At 42.6% G+C, this 22509-nt stretch overlaps 1 protein-coding gene across 8 annotated transcripts in view; it reads right to left on the reverse strand.

Annotated features, from left to right (window-relative positions):
* Nucleotides 1-10378: 10378 nt before the first annotated feature.
* Nucleotides 10379-22509, reverse strand: part of INO80D (INO80 complex subunit D) — a 71826-nt gene continuing 59695 nt past the window's right edge. For all 8 annotated transcript variants that reach the window (XM_047720856.1, XM_047720862.1, XM_047720863.1 and 5 more), the window contains one exon: nt 10379-22489. In XM_047720856.1, coding sequence (XP_047576812.1) covers nt 21324-22489 — 1166 coding nt within the window. In that variant the 3' untranslated portion in view covers nt 10379-21323. The remainder of the gene's footprint in view (nt 22490-22509) is intronic.

Genomic DNA, 22509 nt, shown 5'->3' on the forward strand with positions numbered 1-22509 from the left:
GCTCAGTCGGTTGAACAATGGACTCTTGGATTTGGCTCAGGTCACCATCTCAGGGTTATCAGATGGAGCCCACGCTCAGCGCAGAGCCTATAGGAGATTCTCTCCCTCCTTCTCCCTCTGCCCCTCCCCCACTCACATGCTCTCTAAATAAATACGTAAACAAAATCTTTTTTTAAAAAAGCCTCCTCCCTTAAATTCTTCAGTTACAACTCTTGACCTATCAGAACCTACTGCAGTGCTCGCTTCCCCTAACCACACCGGCGCTGTGCACACATGCTCATACAGCTGGAATCGTCTGTGGGACCGGTCGCTGGACCAAGAGTAGGGAGACCTCAGGAGCTCGGATAATAAACAGAACAGATAATTAGTCCTTGAATAATTGATGAACTTAGGCTTTAAGGCTATTACTCCAACAAACATTCTTAATGGCACTAAAACTAATCCAAACATCTTTCCAATGCCAACCAGTGAATGGATTATAAATTTGCTCCAAAGGAAACACTGTTTAGAGATCATGCGTGTGTTGCTATTTCGACAAAATAGAATTGCCACAGCAGAGGAGGTGCCTTTAAAATGCAAGCCGGGAAAAAAAACAAAAAACAAAAATAAAAATTAAAAAAAAAAAAAAAAAACCACTCTCCAATCTAGTTTGTGCCATAGCACCTTCGTGCTTTTTTTAAATTCTTCTGCAGCATATTTGGGGACAAATTGAGCGACTAAGCAAGGCGAGATACAAGGTGTCCACAGATGTAGCTGCTGTGTGTCAAGCAAGAGTGCCAGAGGCGGCCAGTAGAGAAAGCAGTGGCCCTGTTAGATTTCGTTTGTTAATTTATACAGACGGCGAAAATGAGCAGGAGCGCCAGCCCCCCATGTCCTCTGTCCTGCAGGCCAGTCCTGAGACAGAAGGCCCTCTCACCTCATGCGAAGCCAGGAAGCAACAAGAAACTCTCAGGGCTCCTGGGTGGCTCAGTGGGTTAAGCCGCTGCCTTCGGCTCAGGTCATGATCTCAGGGTCCAGGTATCGAGCCCCACATCGGCCTCTCTGCTCAGCAGGGAGCCTGCTTCCCCCTCTCTCTCTGCCTGCCTCTCTGCTTACTTGTGATCTGTCTGTCAAATAAATAAATAAAATCTTTTTTAAAAAAAGAGGGATGCAGACTCAGTAAAAAGAGCCAAAGGGCTCTGAGGGGGTAGCTGGGGCACTGATTCATCTGCAAGGGAAAGGGCTCGCAGGTCTAGAGGTGGGGCCTGGGGGAGGGGGGGGCGGGGGGCAAAGAGTTAAGGAAAAACCCATTGGACACCACGTAACAGGAGAGCCCGATCGTCCCCAGTACCGGGATCCAGAAAACCACTTAGAGAGACAAAACCAAAAGCAGAAGCGGTTAAGACTTTCAGAACAAGGAATTTTTCCAAGCTAACAAAACAACATACTTTGAGAATACTATCACGTTAGGGTACATGAATATGCATTTGAAGAGTTTCCTCCGCGACGTGATAATCCCTAATTACCGGACTCAACAGACTTCGTTAAAATTTGGATCTTCCTAATCTTCAAGATTTTACAAAGCTAGAATCTGGTGGCATAAGGAGGGAAAAGTATGATTTAAAAAAAAAAAAAAAAAAGAATCCAAAACAGTTAGCTTGGCATATCTGTACTTCATAGCAAAGCTATTATTTTCAAAACAAAAAAATAAAAGTTGGGGCACCTGGGTGGCTCAGTGGGTTAAGCCTCTGCCTTCGGCTCTGGGGTCATGATCTCAGGGTCCTGGGATTGAGGCCCCCATCGGGCTCTCTGCTCAGCGGGGAGCCTGCTTCTCTGCCTGCTTGTGATCTCTGTCAAATAAATAAATAAATAAATAAATAAATAAATAAATCAAATCTTAAAAAATAAAAAAATAAAAGTTGTTAGAATTTCAGATTTGGAAGGAGACACAGAGACTGTATAATCTGAAGATATACAAACATTTTAAATCTCCGGCTCCAGAACTCACTGGTCACACAAAACTCATGAAAAAAGGAGGGGGAGCGGGGAGCCTTGATGATCCCCTCTCTTCCACGTTGCAGTCCCAACCACCACTCCAAGGGGCCTGGAGGACCTCCCAGAGCAGAGTTCAGAAACCACTCATCTAGCCCAGTGCCCTGTTTATGGGCAGGGACACTGAGGGTGAGTTTATTTTCCCAAGGTCAAACCTCTAGTTTAGAGAAGCTCAGACCCCTGAGCTCGCCTTTCCCATACCGGACTGTTTGCTGAGCAAAGAAAAGGGTTTCTGGAGAGGGAACCTGCTCCCTGCAAAGATGCTGTGAAGATTGTTGAAATGGCAAGAAGGGATTTAGAATATTACAGAAACTCGCTTGATCAAGCAGTGGCAGGGTTTGAAAGGTCGGGCTGCAACGTTGAAAGAGGTTCTGTGAGTGAAATGCTATGAAGCAGCGCCACATGCTACCGGGAAATCGAGTGGGAAAGGAAGACTCAGTCAAGGTGGCAAACTTCACTGTTGTCTTATTTTAAGGAACTGTCACTCCCACTGTCAGCAGCCACCACCCCAGGCGGCCTGCGGCCATCAACACCAAGGCAAGAACCTCTACCAGCAAAAAGATTGTGACCCGCTGAAAGCTCAGAAGATGGTTAGCGCTTTTTGTAAGCGACAAAGTATATTTTAATTAAGGTCTGTACGTTGTCTTCTTGCACATAATGCTATCGCACACTTAATATATTTCACTATAGTATAAACATAACCTTTACAGGCACTGGGAAACCAAAAAATACATTTGACTCGTTTTATTGCAATATTCACTTAATCGCCATGATCTGGAACTAAACCACCAGTATCTCCCAGGAATGCCTGTATGTGGTTTTAATGTTTCAGTACGTTTTCTAGCAAGGTTTTTATTTAGTCTTAGACCCGAAACACTTCCCAAAGGAGAGCATCTCCAATTCGGTAATTTATGTCAACAAGAAAATCTGATTAATTAGTACAGATCAGATTTACTGCCAACTTTTCAGGAATAAATTTATTTTGTCAAGAAGTCTATTAATTAAACAAAAATATGGTAAGAGAAACATGATAAAAATAAAAATACATGATAGCCCCCCCAAGTTTTTTATTATTTTCAGAAAGAAATATTTTATTTTTTTTTAAGATTTTATTTATTTGTTTGACAGAGAGATCACAAGTAGGCAGAGAGGCAAGCAGAGAGAGTGAGAGGGAAGCAGGCTCCCTGCTGAGCAGAGAGCCTAATGCAGGACTTGATCCCAGGACCCTAAGATCATGACCTGAGCCGAAGGCAGAGGCTCAACCCACTGAGCCACCCAGGTGCCCCAGAAAGAAATATTTTAGGTAAGAGCCATGAATGGAAAAAGATGTTATACTTAATTTTTTGTTTGTTTGTTTGTTTGTTTGTTTAAAGCAGGCTCCATGTCCAACATGGGGCTTGAACTCACAACCTCGAGACCAAGAGTTGAACGCTCTGCTGACTGAGACAGCCAGGCATACCAAAGATGTTATATTTAAATATCAAAATTCAAATACAGCTTTAGCACTGCTAGTCCATCGGTATATAAAAATCAAACAAAACCAATATGATGTGCTTTTTAAATGATTACTACTCTGCACATATTTTTTAAAAGATCTTATTTAAGAGAGAAAGTTTGCGGGGTGGGAAGGGTTAGTGGGAAAGGGAGAAGACCCCGCTGAGCAGGGAGCCAAATGCAGGGCTCGATCCCAGGACCCAGAGATCATGACCTGGGATGAGGGCAGACGCTTAACCAACTGAGCCCCCCAGATACGCCACTCTGCATATATTTTGAGGGAGATAGGACATGGATAAGTGAAATGCTGACAATCTAGCATATGCTGCGACCAACGACCATTAGAGACTAGATCCCCAATTTTCCTTCCCCCCCCCTACGCAAAGAGCTCAGCTGTATTATTTAGCTTCCACTGGCGTGATAATGAGCAACAATTCATTGAGGTTCTTCTGTAGGCATTGGGCCACATCCCAAGCAATAAAGATTTTAAGAAGAGAAGTCATTACCCTAACTAATGTTGCTCAGTCTTCCGGAGGAGGCAGTGGACGTAGATAACTATCAGTCAGGGAAGCATGATGTGTAGCAAGTGAATGCTCCGGGCAAGGAGTGTTGCCAGGGAACAGTGACTCAGGGTTCTCTGGAGGCAGAAGTCTTCCTGAGGGCAGAAAGGCTTGAAAGCAGGCTGGAAAGAAGGTAGACTTGGATAAGCAAAGAGACGGTCTACATAGGGGTTGGGTATACCCGGAAGTGCGTGGAGAGAAATTTGGCTGGAAGAGGGGCTGTGAAGGGAAGTACGTTTGCTATCGATGATCACACAACGAAACTGGGTTCAAGCAGGTTATAAAAAAAACATTCTGAGGAACCTTGAAAATCAACCCGTGCTGGGACCCTCCACGAGGGGATGGGAGGAGATTGAAGGAGGTTTAGATCTGAAATCATAAATTAGTCCTGGCTGATTTTGGAGGGTCCTGGGAAGATCAGTCTGGCGGGGTGTATGTAAAGGGCCAATGGGAAGAAGGAGAGGTTGGAAGTAAGGATACCAGCTGGGAAACTACTCTGCTGGTTTAGTCACCAAGTGATGGAAAGCTGGGAGAAACTGGGAGAAATCAGGATGACTGGAGATTCTAGTGTGGGTAACTTGGAGTCTTTATGTTTGCTGAATGACTAAGTTCACAAATGAACAAAGGCAAAAATTCAGGTGAGAACTGGCTTAAAAGGGAGAGATGAGGGGTGCCTGGCTGGCTCAGTGGGTTAAAGCCTCTGCCTTCGGCTCAGGTCATGATCCCAGAGTCCCGGGATCGAGGCCTGCATTGGACTCCCTGTTCAGAAGGGAGCCTGCTTCTCCCTCTCCCTCTGACTCTCCCCTCAACTTGTGCTCTCCCTCCCTCTCTCTCTCTCTCTTGCTCACCACCCACTCTCTCTCTCAAATAAATAAATAATAATATCTTAAAAAAAAAAAAAAAAAAAGGAAAGATGAGCCACTCTGGAAAACAGTATGGAGGTTCCTCAAAAAGTTGATAAAAGGGACGCCTGGGTGGTTCAGTGGTTAAAGCCTCTGCCTTCGGCTCAGGTCATGATCTCAGGGTCCTGGGATCGAGTCCCGAGTCGGGCTCTCTGCTCAGCAGGGAGCCTGCCTCCTCCTGTCTCTCTCTGCCTGCCTCTCTGCCTACTTGTGATCTGTCAAATAAATTTAAAAAAAAAATCTTAATTAAAAAAAAAAAGTTGATAAAAGAGCTACCTTATGTTCCAGTAATCTCACCACTAGGTATTTACCCAAAGAATACAAAAATACTAATTCAAAGGAATACATGCACCCGGACGTTCATAGCAGCATTGTCTACAATGGCCAAATTATGGAAACAGCCCAAGTGTCCATCGACTGACGAGTGGATAGAGAAGATATGGAGTACACATAAATGGAATATCACTCAGCCAGAAGAAAGAATGAGATCTTTCCATTTGCAATGACATAGATGGAGCTGGAGTGTATCATGCTAAGTGAGATAAGTCAGTCAGAGAAAGACAAATACCAAATTCACTCATATGTGTAATTTAAGAAACAAAACAAGCAAGCAAAAGTGAAAAAGAAAAGAGAGAGAGAGACAATCAAGAAGCAGGCTCTTACTACAGAGAACAAACTGATGGTTACTGGAAAGGAGGTGGTGGGGGATGGGTGAGACAGGTGATGGAGATGAAGGAGGGCACTTGTGATGAGCACCAGATGATGTAAGGCAGGGCTCAATCACTATATTTACCCCTGAAACTGATATTACCCTATATATGAACCAACTGGAATTTAAATAAAAACTTTTAAAAAGGGGAAAGATAAGTTTGGATTTAGACAAACTAAATTCATAGCGATGGCCAGCTCTGAAGGTGGAGGTCATCAGGAAGCAGCGGGAGAGGGGAGGCTGAGGTCTGAGACCACCGGAGCTATGGATGTGGGTTTGGAGTTCGTCTCCAGGGAGTCAGAGTTTAAGCCACGGGAGTAGAAGGATCCAGCAGCGGGAGCCTGTGTGCAGGGGAAGAACAACCGGGAGGGCTGAAGAATGGGTTGGAGACGTGTTCAGACTGAGGTCGGAGAAAGAGAGTTGGAATGAACAAGGAACCCAGAAAAGACGTGTGAGAATTAAGTGGAGAAACGGGACAATGGCGGGTTGTCAGGGCTGACTGGTTGGGAGAGGTTAGAGAGAAGGACAGCAAAGGTCACTGGTGGCCCTGGCAAGAACCAGCTTCGGGAAGATGACAAGCTGAAAGCTAAATTGCAGTGGAACCACGAGTAATGGTGGAAAGAGCAAGTACGGTGTTTAGCAGTGGAGAGAAGTTGAAGGGAAAAGGAAGCGCAGGGAAGATGTTAGTCTTAAAGAAATAACCGTGGTCAGGAGGGTCAGTACTGAGGGCGGCTTGTTTAGCTTCCACAGACTGTGAAGGTCATATATGGACTGGCTCTTTATTTTTTTTCTTTTTAAGACTTTATTTATTTATTTGAGAGAGAGCAAGAGAGCATGAGAGTGGGGAGGGGCAGAGAGAGAAGCAGATTCCTTGCTGAGCCAGGAGCCCAACGTAGGGCTCGACCTGAGCCTCCGTCCCAGGACCTGGAGGTCACGACCTGAGCCGAAGGCAGACGCTTAACCATCTGAGCCACCCAGGTGCCCCAGAAACACAGGAGAATTTTTTTAAAGTTACAAAGCAGAAGGCAAAGTTGTATTGCAGTTAACTGGATTTTAGTAACTGATTCCATCCTAGAATATTTTGGAATGTGATTGAGTAAAAGTAACCCCATCTGTATTTATGTCCTCTTGTATTATAAAAATCAACACCCCTCGTCAGAAACTTCTTGCCTAAGCTCCTTATCTATCCCTATCCTCCCCCTAATCTTTGTTCGTTTTCCCCTAGACACTTATTTTAGGAAGGGGCCTATGTTGTTTGTATCTTATCATTTCCTCTAGTTACAAAATGAGCATAACATAAAATTTACCAACGCTCAGTAAGTGCCAGGGACGATTCTCTGTGCTCACCACGGGCTGTGCCCAGGCATCCTTGCGGTGCACTCTACAGAGAAGGAAACCAAAGCAGGGAGAGGTTAAGTGACTCACCTGAGATCACACAGTTCTTAAACAATGGAGCAAAGTTAGAACTAAGGAAGTCCTGTCCAGAGTCCACTGCAGTAGCCAGTCGTGGCGCCACCTCTCACCAGAGGCTCCCGAAATCTGCATTCCTTCTGTTCACAAACGTCCTGAGATTACTGACTCCCTTCAGAAATGTGTACAACATACTGTGGGCAAACACGCCACGCTTGGGGCCGGCGTCTCGGGAGCTGACACTGTAGGCACTGGAGCATACCGTCCGGACGGGGAGGCAAACAAGAAGACCATGGTTCAGATGGAATGTGGGGGTGAGCGCACACCCACAGGCTGGGATCGGGGCATGGGACTGCTGTCCCTCAATGCCGTCGCTCCTGGGGGTGTGTGAAGGAGGCAAGTCAGCTCGCTAGCCTATGCATACCAGCTCCACGTTCCCCGGGTGGGAGACTGTAGGGAAAGTGTTTGCACTCTTTCTGGGCCATAAATAAAATACAGTAAGAGACTGCACAGAGCTGCTCTCCAAAATCTGTCCTTTGCTTTCTTCCTTGATCATTTACATCTGGCTTCCACAAGGAACTCTCTGCCCACAACGTTTCTATCTCTATTTCCAGCTCGAGCCTCCCTTCTGAGCCCTCACCGCACTGCTGGTTGTCCGTGCCCACTGGACGCCCCTGCTTGCAGCTCTGACCTTGTAAGTCTACATCTCACTGGCTCAGGGCACCTGGAGGGCTCAGTCAGTTGCGTGTCCAACTTTGGCTCAGGTCATGGTCTCAGGATTGGGAGGTCACGCTCCCCACTGGGCATGAGGCCTGCTTGAGTCTCTCTCTCTCTCCCCCTCCCCCACTCTCTCTAAGGTATCTATAAACTCATTGGTTCTCTCAAAACCCTTGGCCTAGAGTGGTGCCCCCCACTTTGCCGCTGGCAACAGCACTCTTCTAGAAGCCTGGGGGAGGTCTCTTTCGATTCGATTCCTCATGCTCCCCAGCCTCGCCATTGAATCAGTCTGTTTCCAAGTCTTTGAACTCCTCCCTCCTTTACATTTTACTGCCATGACTAGTTTAGTTTCCACTTCAAGGAGCCTGACTTGCGGGAGCCTCCTCCTCGCTCACCTCTCTACCAAGAGTCTTCCCGAATCCCAGCTGGCCAGCCGTCTTGTGCCCCTGCCTGTTCCGCCTTCCACGCTCCCTACGCAATCACCATTGGCCTCTCCCTCATTCCTCTCCACTCCTTCACGCGTCTCACACCTGTCGAATTCAGCTGCTCCCTGCTCTCCCACGAACTGCTTACACGGCTCCTCCATCTGGAACACTCTGCATTTTCCCAACACGGCTCATCCTTGAATGTGCACACGCACTGTGCTCTACACGTTTTTCTCTCCTTTGGTTGGAAATCATCTCTTTCTGACACAAACGTACAAAGCATGTTATCTCTCTTCTAAGCACTTGGCAATTTCTACCTTGTTTGTATAGCGACGCATCTTCTCTCTTCCACTACATGGCAAAGTCTTTGGCTGTCAAATCCAGGCATGATTCATTTTCTGGTGTTCCACTGCCTCTAACACCAAGTGCTCAGAAATCTAAGTAGGTGAATAAGAAAAGGAGTAGAAGGCCTGAAACACAGAAGACTGGAAAGATGGAAGAACAGAAACGGCACTCACATGCCACCATGGGCTCGACTGAATGCTGAGCGCTAAGCCATAGACATCCCTCCATCACAGCGATTTCAAGGAGCAAAAATAACAGACTACAGTCACATGTCAATTAAAGAATTTTCCAGGAAGCCAGTTAAGTGAAAGGAACAGAATAGTAACACCTTAATGTTCAGATCCACACACTGCGGAAAGGTACAAATTAATGCAGGTAAGCAGATTTTTAAGTAATGTAAGCTTTCCCCCCATCCAAGAATTGATGAGGGCACTGGCTGGCTCAGTCGGCAGAGCAACTCTCGATCATGAGTTCAAGCCCCATGTTGGGCAGGGAGCTTACTTTAAAAACAAAAACAAAATAAAACATATAAAATGAAACAGAGAAAAGAGCAAGGAGGTGAAGACATGCCAACAAAGAGTTAAGAAAATAGGTTCTCCTCTAAACTGAAAATTGATTTTCTAAACTCTATTTTTGCTTTCACTTGGTGACCATAGGCTCTCAACACCAAGATTTTGAAGATGCGGCCTCAACCCAAACATTTCACTCATGAGACTGTCTCCTTCAGGCTGCTCTTCTTAAAAAAAATCAACCAAGTGGGGTGCCTGGAGTGGGGTGCTGGGACTCAATCGATTAAGTGATTGACTCTGGATTTTAGCTCAAGTCATGATCTCAGGATGGGGAGATGGAGACCCACGTGGGGTTCCATGCTGGGGGTGGAGCCTGCTTGGGATTCACTCTCACTCCCCCATCTACTCCTCAAAAAAAGAACTGAGTCAGCACAATCTCCAATTTTGTGATTTCTGCAAGTATTTAGAAAAGGAGCACCCTTAAAAGACATGACAAGGGTTTAAGTTAACTGTCATATAGCCGAAGAAATGGAGTGACCGATTCCAAGCATTCTTCTTCAAATATTGTCAGTTTCGGAAGCAGAGCCTGGGATGGAGGCAGCTGTCACCGCAGGCCATTTTCTTAGTACTGTGGGTGGGCACCTGCTTCTAGTCTCAAAATGTTAACTTCTTTTGGAGAAGCAAAACCAGTCTAAATGCCCCACAAAAACAAATAGTAACTAACAAAAGGAATGTGATTAGATTACTAATTTTTCCTTATGAATTTTATCCTAACCTCTATGCATACCACAAAATCCTTTGGCAAAAGACAGCACAGGAAATGAAAACTTCCAATCTGCATATTAAAAAATAAAGTAACATTTCAATTCCAAGGAGATACAAGGAAGACACTTGGCAATGCTTTAAAGGAAAAGAGTGTTTCTTCGAGGTGTTTTGGCTTTTTTTAAATTTTTGGTTATACAGCATGAAGTTCTATTTAAATAACGAAGTGGGGGAAGGCGCCTGGGTGGCTCAGTGGGTTAAGCCTCTGCCTTCGGCTCAGGTCATGGTCTCAGGGTCCTGGAATCGAGCCCCGCATCAGGCTCTCTGCTCGGCAGGAGCCTGCTTCTGCCTTTCTCTCTGCCTGCCTCTCTGCCTGCTTGTGATCTATGCCTGTCAAATAGAGAAAATAAAATCTTTAAAATAAATAAATAAATAACGAAGTGGCGGGGGGGTGGTGATGGATTTGCAGCTTCGATCTATATCCAGGCAAAGGAAATCGTACGCAAAACAAGGCTACTTCACAGCAAGATTTATTAATACATCCAAAAGAAAGAAAGAAAAATCATTTTGTCACACTATATACAGATAATACATACAGTGTTTTATACACATATTACATCAGTTTTTACACAAGAAAAATATACATAAAAATGTAAACTTTTGTATACAAAAACCCTTAAACAAATTAAACAAGGACCAGATAACAAAAGGAGACCAATCCATTATTATTTCATCAAATTTTTAAAACAGTAATACAGTACATTCATTGAGATATATATGGAAAATGTGAGCCATCTCTTCACGTTTAAAGGGAAATTACAAACCAACAGCCTATCACCTCCCAAAATGTGGTCCCCCCCCCCCCAGCCACACCACACTCAATGCCATAGACCTGCCTTTCTGTCCGAACTGGGGGGGTTCTTAACCAAACCTGCCGACATCCTCATCTGTCTGATGTAGTCTGTGCAGAAACGGGTGGCCCCTTAGCTTTTGTGCATATAACTAAGCTTCTAGCCACTATTCACACAAATGCAGACAAGATTCTCGGTTTGTAAGTTCCCTTTAAGCAGCTTTTTTTTTTTTTTGTAAATATTTTTAACGTATGGCCTGTTAAACATACTTGTGTGCCAAGGTGAATGAGAACACTGAAAAAGAAGGGCTCTGAGAACTGCTAGTCCTTGCTACCGTGCAGTTACTTCGTAAGAAGAGATTTGAAAACTGTGCAACGTGTCTGTCCCTTACTGGATCCAAAGAAGCTACCGCCTCACCTCTGATTTCCCACTGCAACTTGGTTTCAATTTACACCTCTGTACTCCAGTTAGTACGGTAACATGGCCAAGAGGCTTCGTTAAAGGCTGCTTCTGATATCAAGTTCCAGCTCAACTACTCTACGAAATCACTCAGACCCCAACCTCTCTGTTCTGGTCTTCCGGGGGCGGGGGGTTCTCTTCCTTCACTGGCTTTTTTTTTTTTGTAACGTCTTACAATTTAGGATTGTCCATCTACGTTCCTCTCTCTGTAAGGTCTTGAAATGTCATCTGTTGCCAACTCATCACAAAATAAAATATTTCATGTTTCCTTCTTCATAGTCTTTCCTTCAGTGTGCCAAACTGATGTACGGATGAAAACATCTGAAGCTGTAGGGACTAAGAATTAAATCTGTGGCAAGTGCACGCCGACTTGGAATTTTTTAAAAAGAAAAAAAAAAAAAAGTCTGGGAAGACCTTTAACTAAATAAATGCAAAATACGCTTAAGACAAGCTTCATGAGAGCTGCCTTCTCACAAAGTTGAATTTTGAACAAGGCAGAATAACAATTAGGTGATAGATTTCCCTGCAGCTAGAGAGTAGTTAACTTCCCCCAGGCAAAATGATCTCAAAGATCATTATTTATTAATGAAAGGAAGAGGCAAATTGGTGAATTAAGTTGATCTAGAAGATGGTGGTTGACATGCACTAATGGAAATGATAGGATTGTTTTATAACTGAAATAAACAGGCTGGTTTGTGGTACATCTCCATTTCAGAGAGAGGACAAATGCACAAGGTTCCTCAAGTGAATCCCCAGCTCTTTCTCCCATGGGACAGATGGCATTTTTAAAAATGACAGTCTCCCTTTCAGTTAAAAAAAAATGTAACAATAAAAAGGAAAAGGAAGATAAATAAATAATGTGTGGATGTCTTTAGATGTGACTTTTAAATTTTTTTTTTTAAATAATTTTTGATAATGTATTTTTAAATCATTACATACAACTGCCATTGCAGTGACAATATTCCAGTAGGGGCAGCATTTTGCTAAATGTAAAAGATTGCCATTTAAAACTCATACATATACATGTGTATATACAGTATATCAACACTATTTATATACATATATATCTAGAAAGCAACATTTCATTGCCTCTGAATATCTATATATTCACTCCCACAATATATACGAGACATACTGTGTGAGTATATATGAAAGTATATGTACACATGCTCAGACATGTATATATACACTTTTGTCTTGTGTGTGCATAAGAGCTTTAAAGGCACAATATATAGGGATGCAAGTTTTCTAGAGAGCTGCAGCGAAGTTAAAACAGAATGTCACAAATGTGGGAAAAAAGTCGAAAATATAGCAAAGTTCGTTATGTAAGAACTGGTTAGAGCAGGGTCATCATGAGTAAAGTGAGTTACTTCTAGAATTCAGGAGGCTTATGTGTGACTTTGTATGCCTTCCATTAAAAAGAAAATGGTAAATGGATAATTAAAGACACAAAGTAAACCACATTTTTAAATGACAAATTGGTGAGGATAAATGAGAAAATAAAGCTAACACTGTTATCAGTACTAAAATCAGTTATGCTCTTTTCCATTGTGAGTGAAATGTCCCCAAATTATCCAGGTAAAACTTTCAAATTAGTCTTGTTTGAATGTTGGTTTTTTGGTTTGTTTTTGAGACAAGGATGAATGCCCAATCCTCAAAATTACTATACAAACTATTACCCAAAGTGACACCTTCTGGAAAATATCAGAGACAAAGATCTTTAGAAGACAAGACTGAGATGTTAATGAACTATGCTTAAGCCAAACACTTCTGGCTAGAGAGGACATGATAAAGGGGGAAAAACCTACAATAATGTGTGATGAGAGATTGCTTGAGAAGGCAGTGAAGATGAAGGGCAGTGGAACTGGCAAGAAAGAACAGTTCTAGCAGGAATTCACTTATAATAACCATAAATAAGACTATTCATCCAAAGGACTTCCATCTTGGTATGCACCGATAATGGACTCCAGACTGTCCCCTCCTCTTGCTTACAGAATCATTGAGTTTTCCATAGACGTATAATCTTAACAAAGGCTGTTAATCTATTACACACACACATTTTTTAGGGAAATATATGTATATAGCTTTATCTATACACACACATATACATACGTGTATATATAGATTTATACAAATGTATAAATAAACATAATACTTTTCAATCTTTCCATTGACAAGGCAAGTTCACATTCAGCAAAGTGCCACCACATCCCATATACACATCTCTGTACAGATATACACAAAAGGGTCTATTTTCACCCTTCAATCAGGGGGAATTTATTCTAGCAAATCCCATTGAACCAGTTACTGAAGGGAGAAATGGCACCAGTACAAACTCCCTTCTTTCACTTGCATGCATATGTACAAGAAATATGCAGATTTTTTTTTTAAATCCATAAAGCAAGAATGAATGAAACTGGGAGATGCAGAAACACAACTATAAAAGGAACGACCTGTAGAGCTTTCCTAGGTCTTGGCTATACTTAAGATGAATGAGGCTTCAAAGAACTACTAATTCTGGTGTATTCTCAGAAGTTGTTTTGACATATACCCAAGCACATGATCTTTTCATATTAAAAATAATTGTGATTGGAGCATTTAATAACAACTCTAGTTTTGTCTACATTAGACCACCAGTTACTCCAGTAATGAATGTATAGCAAAATGACAAAACTCAAAATACAGGAATGTATCTTTTAAAAATTCCCTATGAATTAGGTAAAAGTCAAGGGTAGCGTAATTTTTCTTATAACCAAAATACGGCGGTTGGGGGCACACTAACTTCATGAGTAATAGCACAACTGAGTGACTTTTTAAAAAAAAATTTGGAAATAACTGAAATCATCCCAGCTTTGAAATATGCATGGTGAAATGATCCCACCAACTCTTCCAAAAAAGCAGTCCCTTCAAAAAAAAAATGGCATTCTCTATAAAAAGCCTTTAATTTTCTTAACTTCACCAAGAAAAGATGATCACTAAGATTTACTAACTTACAATATGAAGAAATCTATTACTAACATAAAAAAAAAGTTTGAAACGTTTCAACTGGTCTGGTCCCATCACCCCAGTAGATAAACACAGCTTGTGTCTGGTTTGTCTCTCTCTTATTTTTATGCTCAAAAGTGAGAGGCTTGTCTTAGAACCTGTTTCTCATGTCATTTGAAAAATATAGCATAATATGTTAATCAAAAGGTTAAAATTAAATGCACATGATATCAGAGCTAGCCTTTTACCATAAGATAGCATAATGAAGAATTTGGTGTATTTATACTACAGAGACAATGAGAAAAAAACTCTGATAGCCTCATCTAAATAAATCGTATTTCTACAATACATTCTGTTACCTTCCTCTATTTTTACCTAAGCACACATTCATCTCTCTCACACACGTGCCCCCAATGTATATTTTTGCATGTGTGTAAAAACACAGACGAGACATGCACACAAGTAATTTAATTCTATTTTTAAGTCACAGTGGGAATTCCTTAGTGAGGAGGGATAAAAAGTTCCTGAATAAGACACTGAGAACATCTAGATTTATTATTTTCTCTATTTTTACTTCCCAACTTACAGAATAAACTGTAAATTAAAGAATAAATCCATAGGAACTAAAAGAGGTCTGAAAAACTTAGTTTACAAATTCCAGCTACAGTAGTTGGGGGAGTTTTTCTTGATCTATTATGTATTTCTATTTACCCTGTAACTAAGCTTCTAGCCATCTTAAGTGTAAACCACAGATCATTTACTAAAGAAACACGATTCCCAACAGTTCTATGAGCAGTAATAAATGGTCTAAAGGTGTTCTACATTTTGAGGCCCCAGGATATCCTTTTATTTTATATATCTGCAAGGTAGCAAAGGATAGCTATACACCTTGACACGGCAGAGATCCAGTGTAAAAAGGTGCTTCACTAGTTTGTTTTGTCAAAAAAAAAAAAAAAGCTCATATATAATTTTTTAAGCTATTAAAACACATAGGCAACATAATTCATTACACTCAATACAGCTTTAGTATAAAACTTATAATTTATGAGGTGATGTTAATAGTATAAATTAATATACCTTTTCTCTTAAAATCTACAATAAGTATTCTGAAAGCTCATTGGGGAAGGAAACTTTTAAATAAAACTTTTAAAGCTGTGCGTGATGGGAAAGGATTCTGTTTGCTGAAGCGGAGATGAGAGCCTGAAGGAGAAAGGAAAAAAATCCTACGCGAGACACGGTGGGCTATGAAACCAAACGTTTTCTCTTTCTTGTGCTCTCTTCAATGATGAGTCACCTTTAGTTACTTTTAAAACTATTTTCTTATTTTAAAAACTGCCCTAATTTCCACAAGGAATCCCTGAGACATACTCAACACTATACAGTGAAAAGAACAATCACTGTGAAGAGGGACTGATTTCAACCCTTCTGAGCAGATGAAGACAATGTCACAAGCATCCAACGTCCCATCACTTGCACACTCATCTGCTGGAGCCGACGGGGTCTTAGCGACACCGGGTAGAGTCAGGTCAGGGCAAATCAGTCTATTCCCCAAGCGAAAGCGATGGTGTGGCATTTCGCTGCACTGAATGGTGAACATCTTTCCAAGGGGAACTCTGGGTGCACATAGAGCTTACTTCAGTGGTCCCCAGCTCAAAAAAAAACAAACAGAAACAAAACAAAACAAAAAAACAAATGAAAGAGGCAGCTTCTATTACTCTTAGGCCTGGATCAGGGCAGATCAGGGGTGTGTGTGCAGACTTGAGGACCTGGGTGGGGGGCAGGGGGGCACCGAGGCCAGCAGGCAGGAGGGAAAAGGGGATGGGGAGCTGGGCTGCCCGACAAAGGTTACCAAGAGTTAGAAAGCTTTTCTCTTACAACACTGTTTTTCAGACTCAATTTTAGATCCCCCCAAACTCCGCCGCTCAAGTAGTCAAACATTCCCAAGATATGGGAACCTAGTTTCCGGTAAAGAAAGTCATACCAAATTTGCTCTCTCTGAAATGCCACCTGTCCTTTATTGGCTCTGTATCACAGTGCAGAGAGAGGGAAGCGAACAGAAATTAGAGCTGAAGGGAGACTTTTTGCTATAGAAATGAGGCTCTCCAAGTCGGCCCCACAATTTTTGCATTAATGACACTGGCTATTCGGAGACATAATTATTCACCTGTATTTTAGGGTTTTTTTCCTAACTTATTGGTCAGGGGGAAATGCTTAACAGACAGATACTCAAATAGGTTCTTCACTGGTATTTTATTTCAAATCTCTTTCAAAATCAAATAGATTTTTCAAATCTATTTCAAATCAAAGATAGCATTTAAAATGTTACTTTAGTCTACTAAGCATGGATTCTGGTTCCCTCCAGAATAGGATATTGGAAAGCTCACAAGGCTCCAGATACTAAGATGTCATTCTTTAACCTTTCTACAGAATGCCAGTGAAGATTCCATATTTTCACTGTATTGCGAGAGGAAAAAAAAAAAAATCTATGTTCTGTCACACATATATTTCCACCTCCCACCTCACCCCCAAGAAATGTATTTCTCATCAGGAATAGATCCTTGGAACGATGTAGGTGTTGGTGACAAAAGGGATACAGATGAAGACTATTCAGTATGACCACATTTTCTTCTAAGGAATCTTTGAAATCGCCTCTTTCACCTGCAGAGTTCTGCAGACCATGGAGAAGACCACTGTATTAGATTAATCTATATATACCAGATTAAAAACAGAATTTAGTAGAATGTTAAAAGGCTAAAAAGAAAGAGGTTGAAGAATCTGAAAACTAGATACCTAGAAATTTTTTAAGTGAATTCCAAACCTATTAAATAATTAGTTTAGTGTTATGAATAGCCTCATCTTTTTGTAATACCAATCCACAACCACCTACAGAACATGGAGAAAAGGTGATCGATCGGCTCACAAGAACACTGCTGACGCAGCCTACCACGACCGCCATCACCACCCCCATGACGCGAGGGCGCAGGAAGGACTGCAGGCAAGGGACATGAGCCAATGGTGTGGGAGTTACCTACACAGGCTCCAAGTCTAGGGCCAACTGATACAAACTGAATGGTACCAGGGTATGTGGCTGGTTCAACCGGTAGAGCATGTGACTTTTGATCTCAGGGTTGTGAGTTCAAGCCCCAAGCTGGGCGTGAAGCCTACTTAAAATATAACACCAAAACAAAACTGAACAGTACAGGTCAAGAGGAACATAAATCCTTTCACATAAGAAGAAAGCTTACAGACTGGGCATGGGGATGGATCACAGACACCATTTCCTTCCAAATCAAAGCACTGTCTTTGCCTCTGGGTTGGGATCATGGATTGCGAATGAGCTCTGATAAGGAAAAGCTTTAGTGTTAGTCACAGAAAGTGAGGATTCTTAGCTTGCAGTTGAGACTGGGCTTGTTGAAGAGATAAATCTTATAAATAATTATTTGGCAAGGATAAAGTATTCACTTTCTTTAGCCTGATGCCACTCGAGACGGTAACTACAATTTTAAGGAAAAGAAACACACACGCGCGCACACACACACACACATTTTCCAACTTTATCTCCATCTCTATTTGCTTCTCATTAAATTATCATCTTCTCGTGGAGGGACACTAGACACACTGCAGTGCCTGCCAGCATGAAATTGCTCAGGAAGTCATTTATAAAGCAGTTCTATCTCACATGGTAGGTTACTAGAGGAAAAAAAAAAGTCCTTCACCTTATAAGCTATGTGACAATAATTACAAAATTTTCCCATTGCATAGTCTGTCATTTGGTGGGTTAAGTGTAATTGCTATTTACTATTGTGAATTGTTTACTAGCTACATAACCTACGCAGATGTGCAAATTACTAAGCCATTTTTACAGAGGAAAAAAACAATGTCTTAAGTACTTTAATTAAAATAATATTAACAATTATGTATAGAGAGTAAAGGAGAGAAAAACACTTCTTCGATGCTCTAAGATCACAGCCAGTATCATTCCTCAGAATGGAATTCAGATTCTCCGAGCAGAGTGTATCCATGAAACTGCAGCAACTGTGTAAGTAAATCACATTAACACAATCTAACTGGCCTTTATATATGGTCCCAAAGAACTACAGAAACGGAGTGAACTTCTCTGCCACTATTTCTCCTGAATTTCACACTAGCATACAAGCTAGTTTCCACCAAACCAGGACCTCATGTGAATTTTGTTTGCGATTCCAGTACTGCCTTATGATAGCGTAAGTGCTACTTAAAGACATGAATTTTCGTATTTCCAGAGTGAAAGATGCTTCATTCCTTTCTCTACACATGAACAGCAAACCTACTACTAACAGACTAGAATTGCCCTGCGTTTGCTAAAAGAAAAACGTTAACAGGTTATCTCTGGGTTCACAGGATGTTCTTCTCTCTTCCGAAAAGGGATTCACAAGAAGCCGCGAGAGCAAAGTAAATTGCAAGCTGGGATGCTGGTTTTGAAGGAGATAAAACGAGAAGACAAATTTGTTTTTTTGCTAATTCCTCAAACCTACAGTGGTACTTCCTACGGGAGCCCCTTCTTCAGCTATCCCTGTGGGCATCTAAACAAAAATGAACTGACTCGAAGTTTTTGGTGTGAAGCTGAAACTGGCAACATTCCTGATCATTTCATGCCTCCTTACTAGAAAGCAGGAAAGGGCTTTTCAATGCACATAAAACAGAAAATTGCAAACAAGAAAATGTGCAACTTACTGCAAACTCAGTTTTGATAACTGAAGAGTTTTAAGCAGCTACCACGAGAGACGAAGAGCCAGAGAAGTTCAAACCGACTACCCAAGACGTTCCCTTTGCTGTCAGAGAAGGGCTGGTAGGTTAAGACAGTCGGTGTGCTGCTCTGCTACAACCTTGAATTAGTACACCATGGAGACTAGATCGGATTGCTGGGAACGGGATGGTTATCTAGGGATGATGAGAACAGGAAGGGAAAGAGTGGAGGAAAACCAACTAACTGATACTTTTGAGCAGAGGTAACTACTCGTAATCACTTCATTACAGTACATTAAAATAAAAAAGCTTACGAACATAGGTTCATAGGTGAGAAATACTCAAATTATCTGTCCTCACCATTCAGAATAGAAATTTATGGTGATACCAAATATAATTTTGCTTTGTGACATAATTTATAATTTAGAAATTTCTCAATCTGCAAAAAAGGCAAAGCTATTCAAAAATAAATCTTCCAATCAATTATCGTGATTAAAAAAAAAAAAAACTAAATATATTACAAATGTATTTTTGGCCCACAGAAAAAAAACGTCAATAAATACAAAACAGGGCATATAATGATTTCATACAGTCATGTGACATTTCCCCCTCCATAATCTCAGGCACGTCGTATCTGCATAATGCCTGCTGATCACCATTATTCCTTTAAAAAGCAGAGAAAGAAAGCTTTCAAAAGAAGGGACTGGTTAGAATTAGCATGGCATAAAGAGATTACATATAGGAAGTAGGAAAATACATCCAAATCTTTACCTATTGAAAAGGAATTAAGATCAAGTATTCCCTGACAAATGAATTATTATATCACATCCTAAATAGATATGTTCTCTCTACTCATCTTTTAAAATATATATATGTAAATTAGACTAGACTCGGGTATAAATAGCCAATGGTATCTCAGGGGACAGTGAGGCTTCTCAGCAAAAGCAGAGCACAGACGCCTTTAGAATCTAGTTCCACCCTGGGGGACGGGGCCGGGGACAAGGCAGGTAAAAAGAAACCTCACAGATTTATTTCATAGTCACCAACTTACTAAACTACCAATATGATTTTTGAACCCTAAAATCCTGGTACTTAAAAAAAAAAAATTTCCCCAAAGTTAAACCTAATTACTTTAATTATTTTAAAAGTACCAAAGGGTGGGTATTCCATATTCTGCTTTGAAAGAAACTTTAAAATGTGTATCCTTCAGATATTACACATCACTTCACAACTGGTACATTGATTCTACAAGTGTCGCCGACATCTTACAAATCTTACCGAAGAACCACTACTGTAAACAGGAAAAAGTCAAAAGGAAAAGACACACCAAGGAGTTCAGAGATCCCATCTTTCCAAACCTAGCTGACCTGTCCTGCTCTTCACATCAAAATGTGGTCTTTCTGTAATTACATCTCGGGAAGGTACTCCGCGAGAGAGGGATGGAGACACCAAATGCGCGTCTAAAAAGGCCGAGTGACCACCAGACCTTGCAATCTCAGCAACCGCGCGGTCGGTGCACGCGAGCTCGCGTCTCGCCGTGATGTCCCCAGAGCCCCGAAGTGAATTCGGCTTTCTGCGTTCCCCGATCACCGAGCACAACGGGGTTGTGCAATTCGCATCATCAGCCTGCCACTCTCTCTATGCGGGAGACCTCACTAATTCAGGGGGAAAGAATGACCAACCCGATGAGGGTTCTGAGATGTGGGAAAGGAGAAGTCAGAGCCTTATCCTCATTAGGAAAAAAAAAAAAATAACAAAACAACAACAACAACAACAACAACAACAACAACGGGACAGCTGCTTCCTGCCCTGCACGGACACACACATGGGCGCGCGTGCGCACACACACACACACACACACACACAGGCGGTCAAAAGACTAATTTTTTTTTTTTTTAATCGAACATGATCACAATTCGGAATGGACTCCTGGCCTCATGTGGTGTCTAGCAGGTGGTGCTGGATCAGAGCCCCGCCCCGCCCCCCACACACCATCTGCTATCACTTACACAGGAACTCAGTGAATAGGACCATTCTATCTAGAACCACCTCCGTCAAGACCTGTTCACAGAATGGAAAGCATTGATCTGAATACTAGGAAATAGTAAAAGGGCACTGGTAATCTGAGGTATCTTCCACTTCTAGGACTTGCTGCTAAAAATCGATTCTATCCAGTCACTGTGCTGAGCCACGAAGGAAACCATCAGGGGAGGGTGAACCTGCCAGGAGGGAATGAGCACCAGTGCGAAGGAGCACACGTGAACACTGAAGCGAGGTCCACCGCAGGCCGACTTGTTGAACTGGAAAAGGGAGTTCCCCTGTAGTCCCCATCTGTTATTTTTAAAATCTCCGTTAGGAAAAGGGGGAGAGGGATGATAAACAGGAAACAAAGATAGAAAATGCCAGACTCCCCACCTGCCTGCAAACACACAGACACGCTCAGTTAGGGGAGGGAAAGGGAGAAGATGCATTATTGGTACTTGTAGCTGTGGCACCTGTTACTGTGAAGCCTGTAGGAGGGGCTATGGAGCTGTGGCTGGGCTGCAGGTCCTTAGGAATGCCACTGTGAGAACTCAGCTGGTGGCCGAAGGCTGCGCTGAACTGAGGGAGCTGCTGCTTGGGGGAGGTGGAGGCCATGAGTTCAGCAGAAGGCCCCATGCCACTGAAGCTGGTCTGCGGTAACCCCGGGAGCACGCTGGAGCTGCTGGGGGTCACAGTGGCGAAGGCAGGCTGTGTGGTCTCTGAGTTTGAAGTGGTGGGTGGCGTGGAGAGGGAAGTGGAGAGAAGATGTCCATCTGCGCCGAGAAGGTTGCTAAATGGAGAGGGCTCTCCGAGGTTGACAGGGAGATTGCCCCAGTGAGTTCTGGGGTTTACGACTCCTCCAAGTGGCACCTCGAGTTGGGTTGGGAGCAAGTGCTGCGCCATGATGGGCATCTCTGCTGAAAAGGTAGCTGCCATATTATCACCAGAGAAAGATGTCGTGTGGGGAGAGGTGATATGGTCACTATAGGGAGACGGCACGTGCTCACTATCATAATGGCTTCCGTGGGGCGAGGAGTGTGAATGATCACTGCTGTATTGCTGTCGTGAGGTGATTAGGTCATCTGCCTTGCTCAGCAGCTGGGCAGGATGTGGCCTCTGGGAGGCATGGCTGCCATCATGTAGTCCATGAAACTGTCCTGGGAAGGCTCTCTCCCCAAGTGCACTCTGGCTGATCAGAGTGGCAGAAGTAAGGCCAACGTTGGCTGGGGCAGAGAACTGCCCCTGGATCTGCCCTGCCAGGGGTGTAGGTGGGTTAGACAAGGTAGCAGAACGGAGCAGGTTCTCATCCAGCTCTAGACTAGAAAAATTATCATGTACTATGCGCCCATTCAATAGCTCCCCTAGGTCCGTGTTAACTTCTCGACTCAGGGACTGAATTCCTGAAGCTCCACTACCTGTGGAGAACACCCCTATTCCTCTATCGGACAACTCCTGGACTGGCACACCATCTGACTGGGTAAGTACCCCAATGGTACTCAGGCACTCAAGAGAAGTTACAGCCTGCAAGGCCCGTTCGAGTTCCTCGGCCTCTTCGGTAGTCGGAAGGAGGTCTCCATTCTTTCCTGAGGAAAACAAAAGCCAT

This window comes from Lutra lutra, chromosome 3 (genome assembly GCF_902655055.1).
Source record: "Lutra lutra chromosome 3, mLutLut1.2, whole genome shotgun sequence".
Taxonomy (NCBI): Eukaryota; Metazoa; Chordata; class Mammalia; order Carnivora; family Mustelidae; genus Lutra; species Lutra lutra.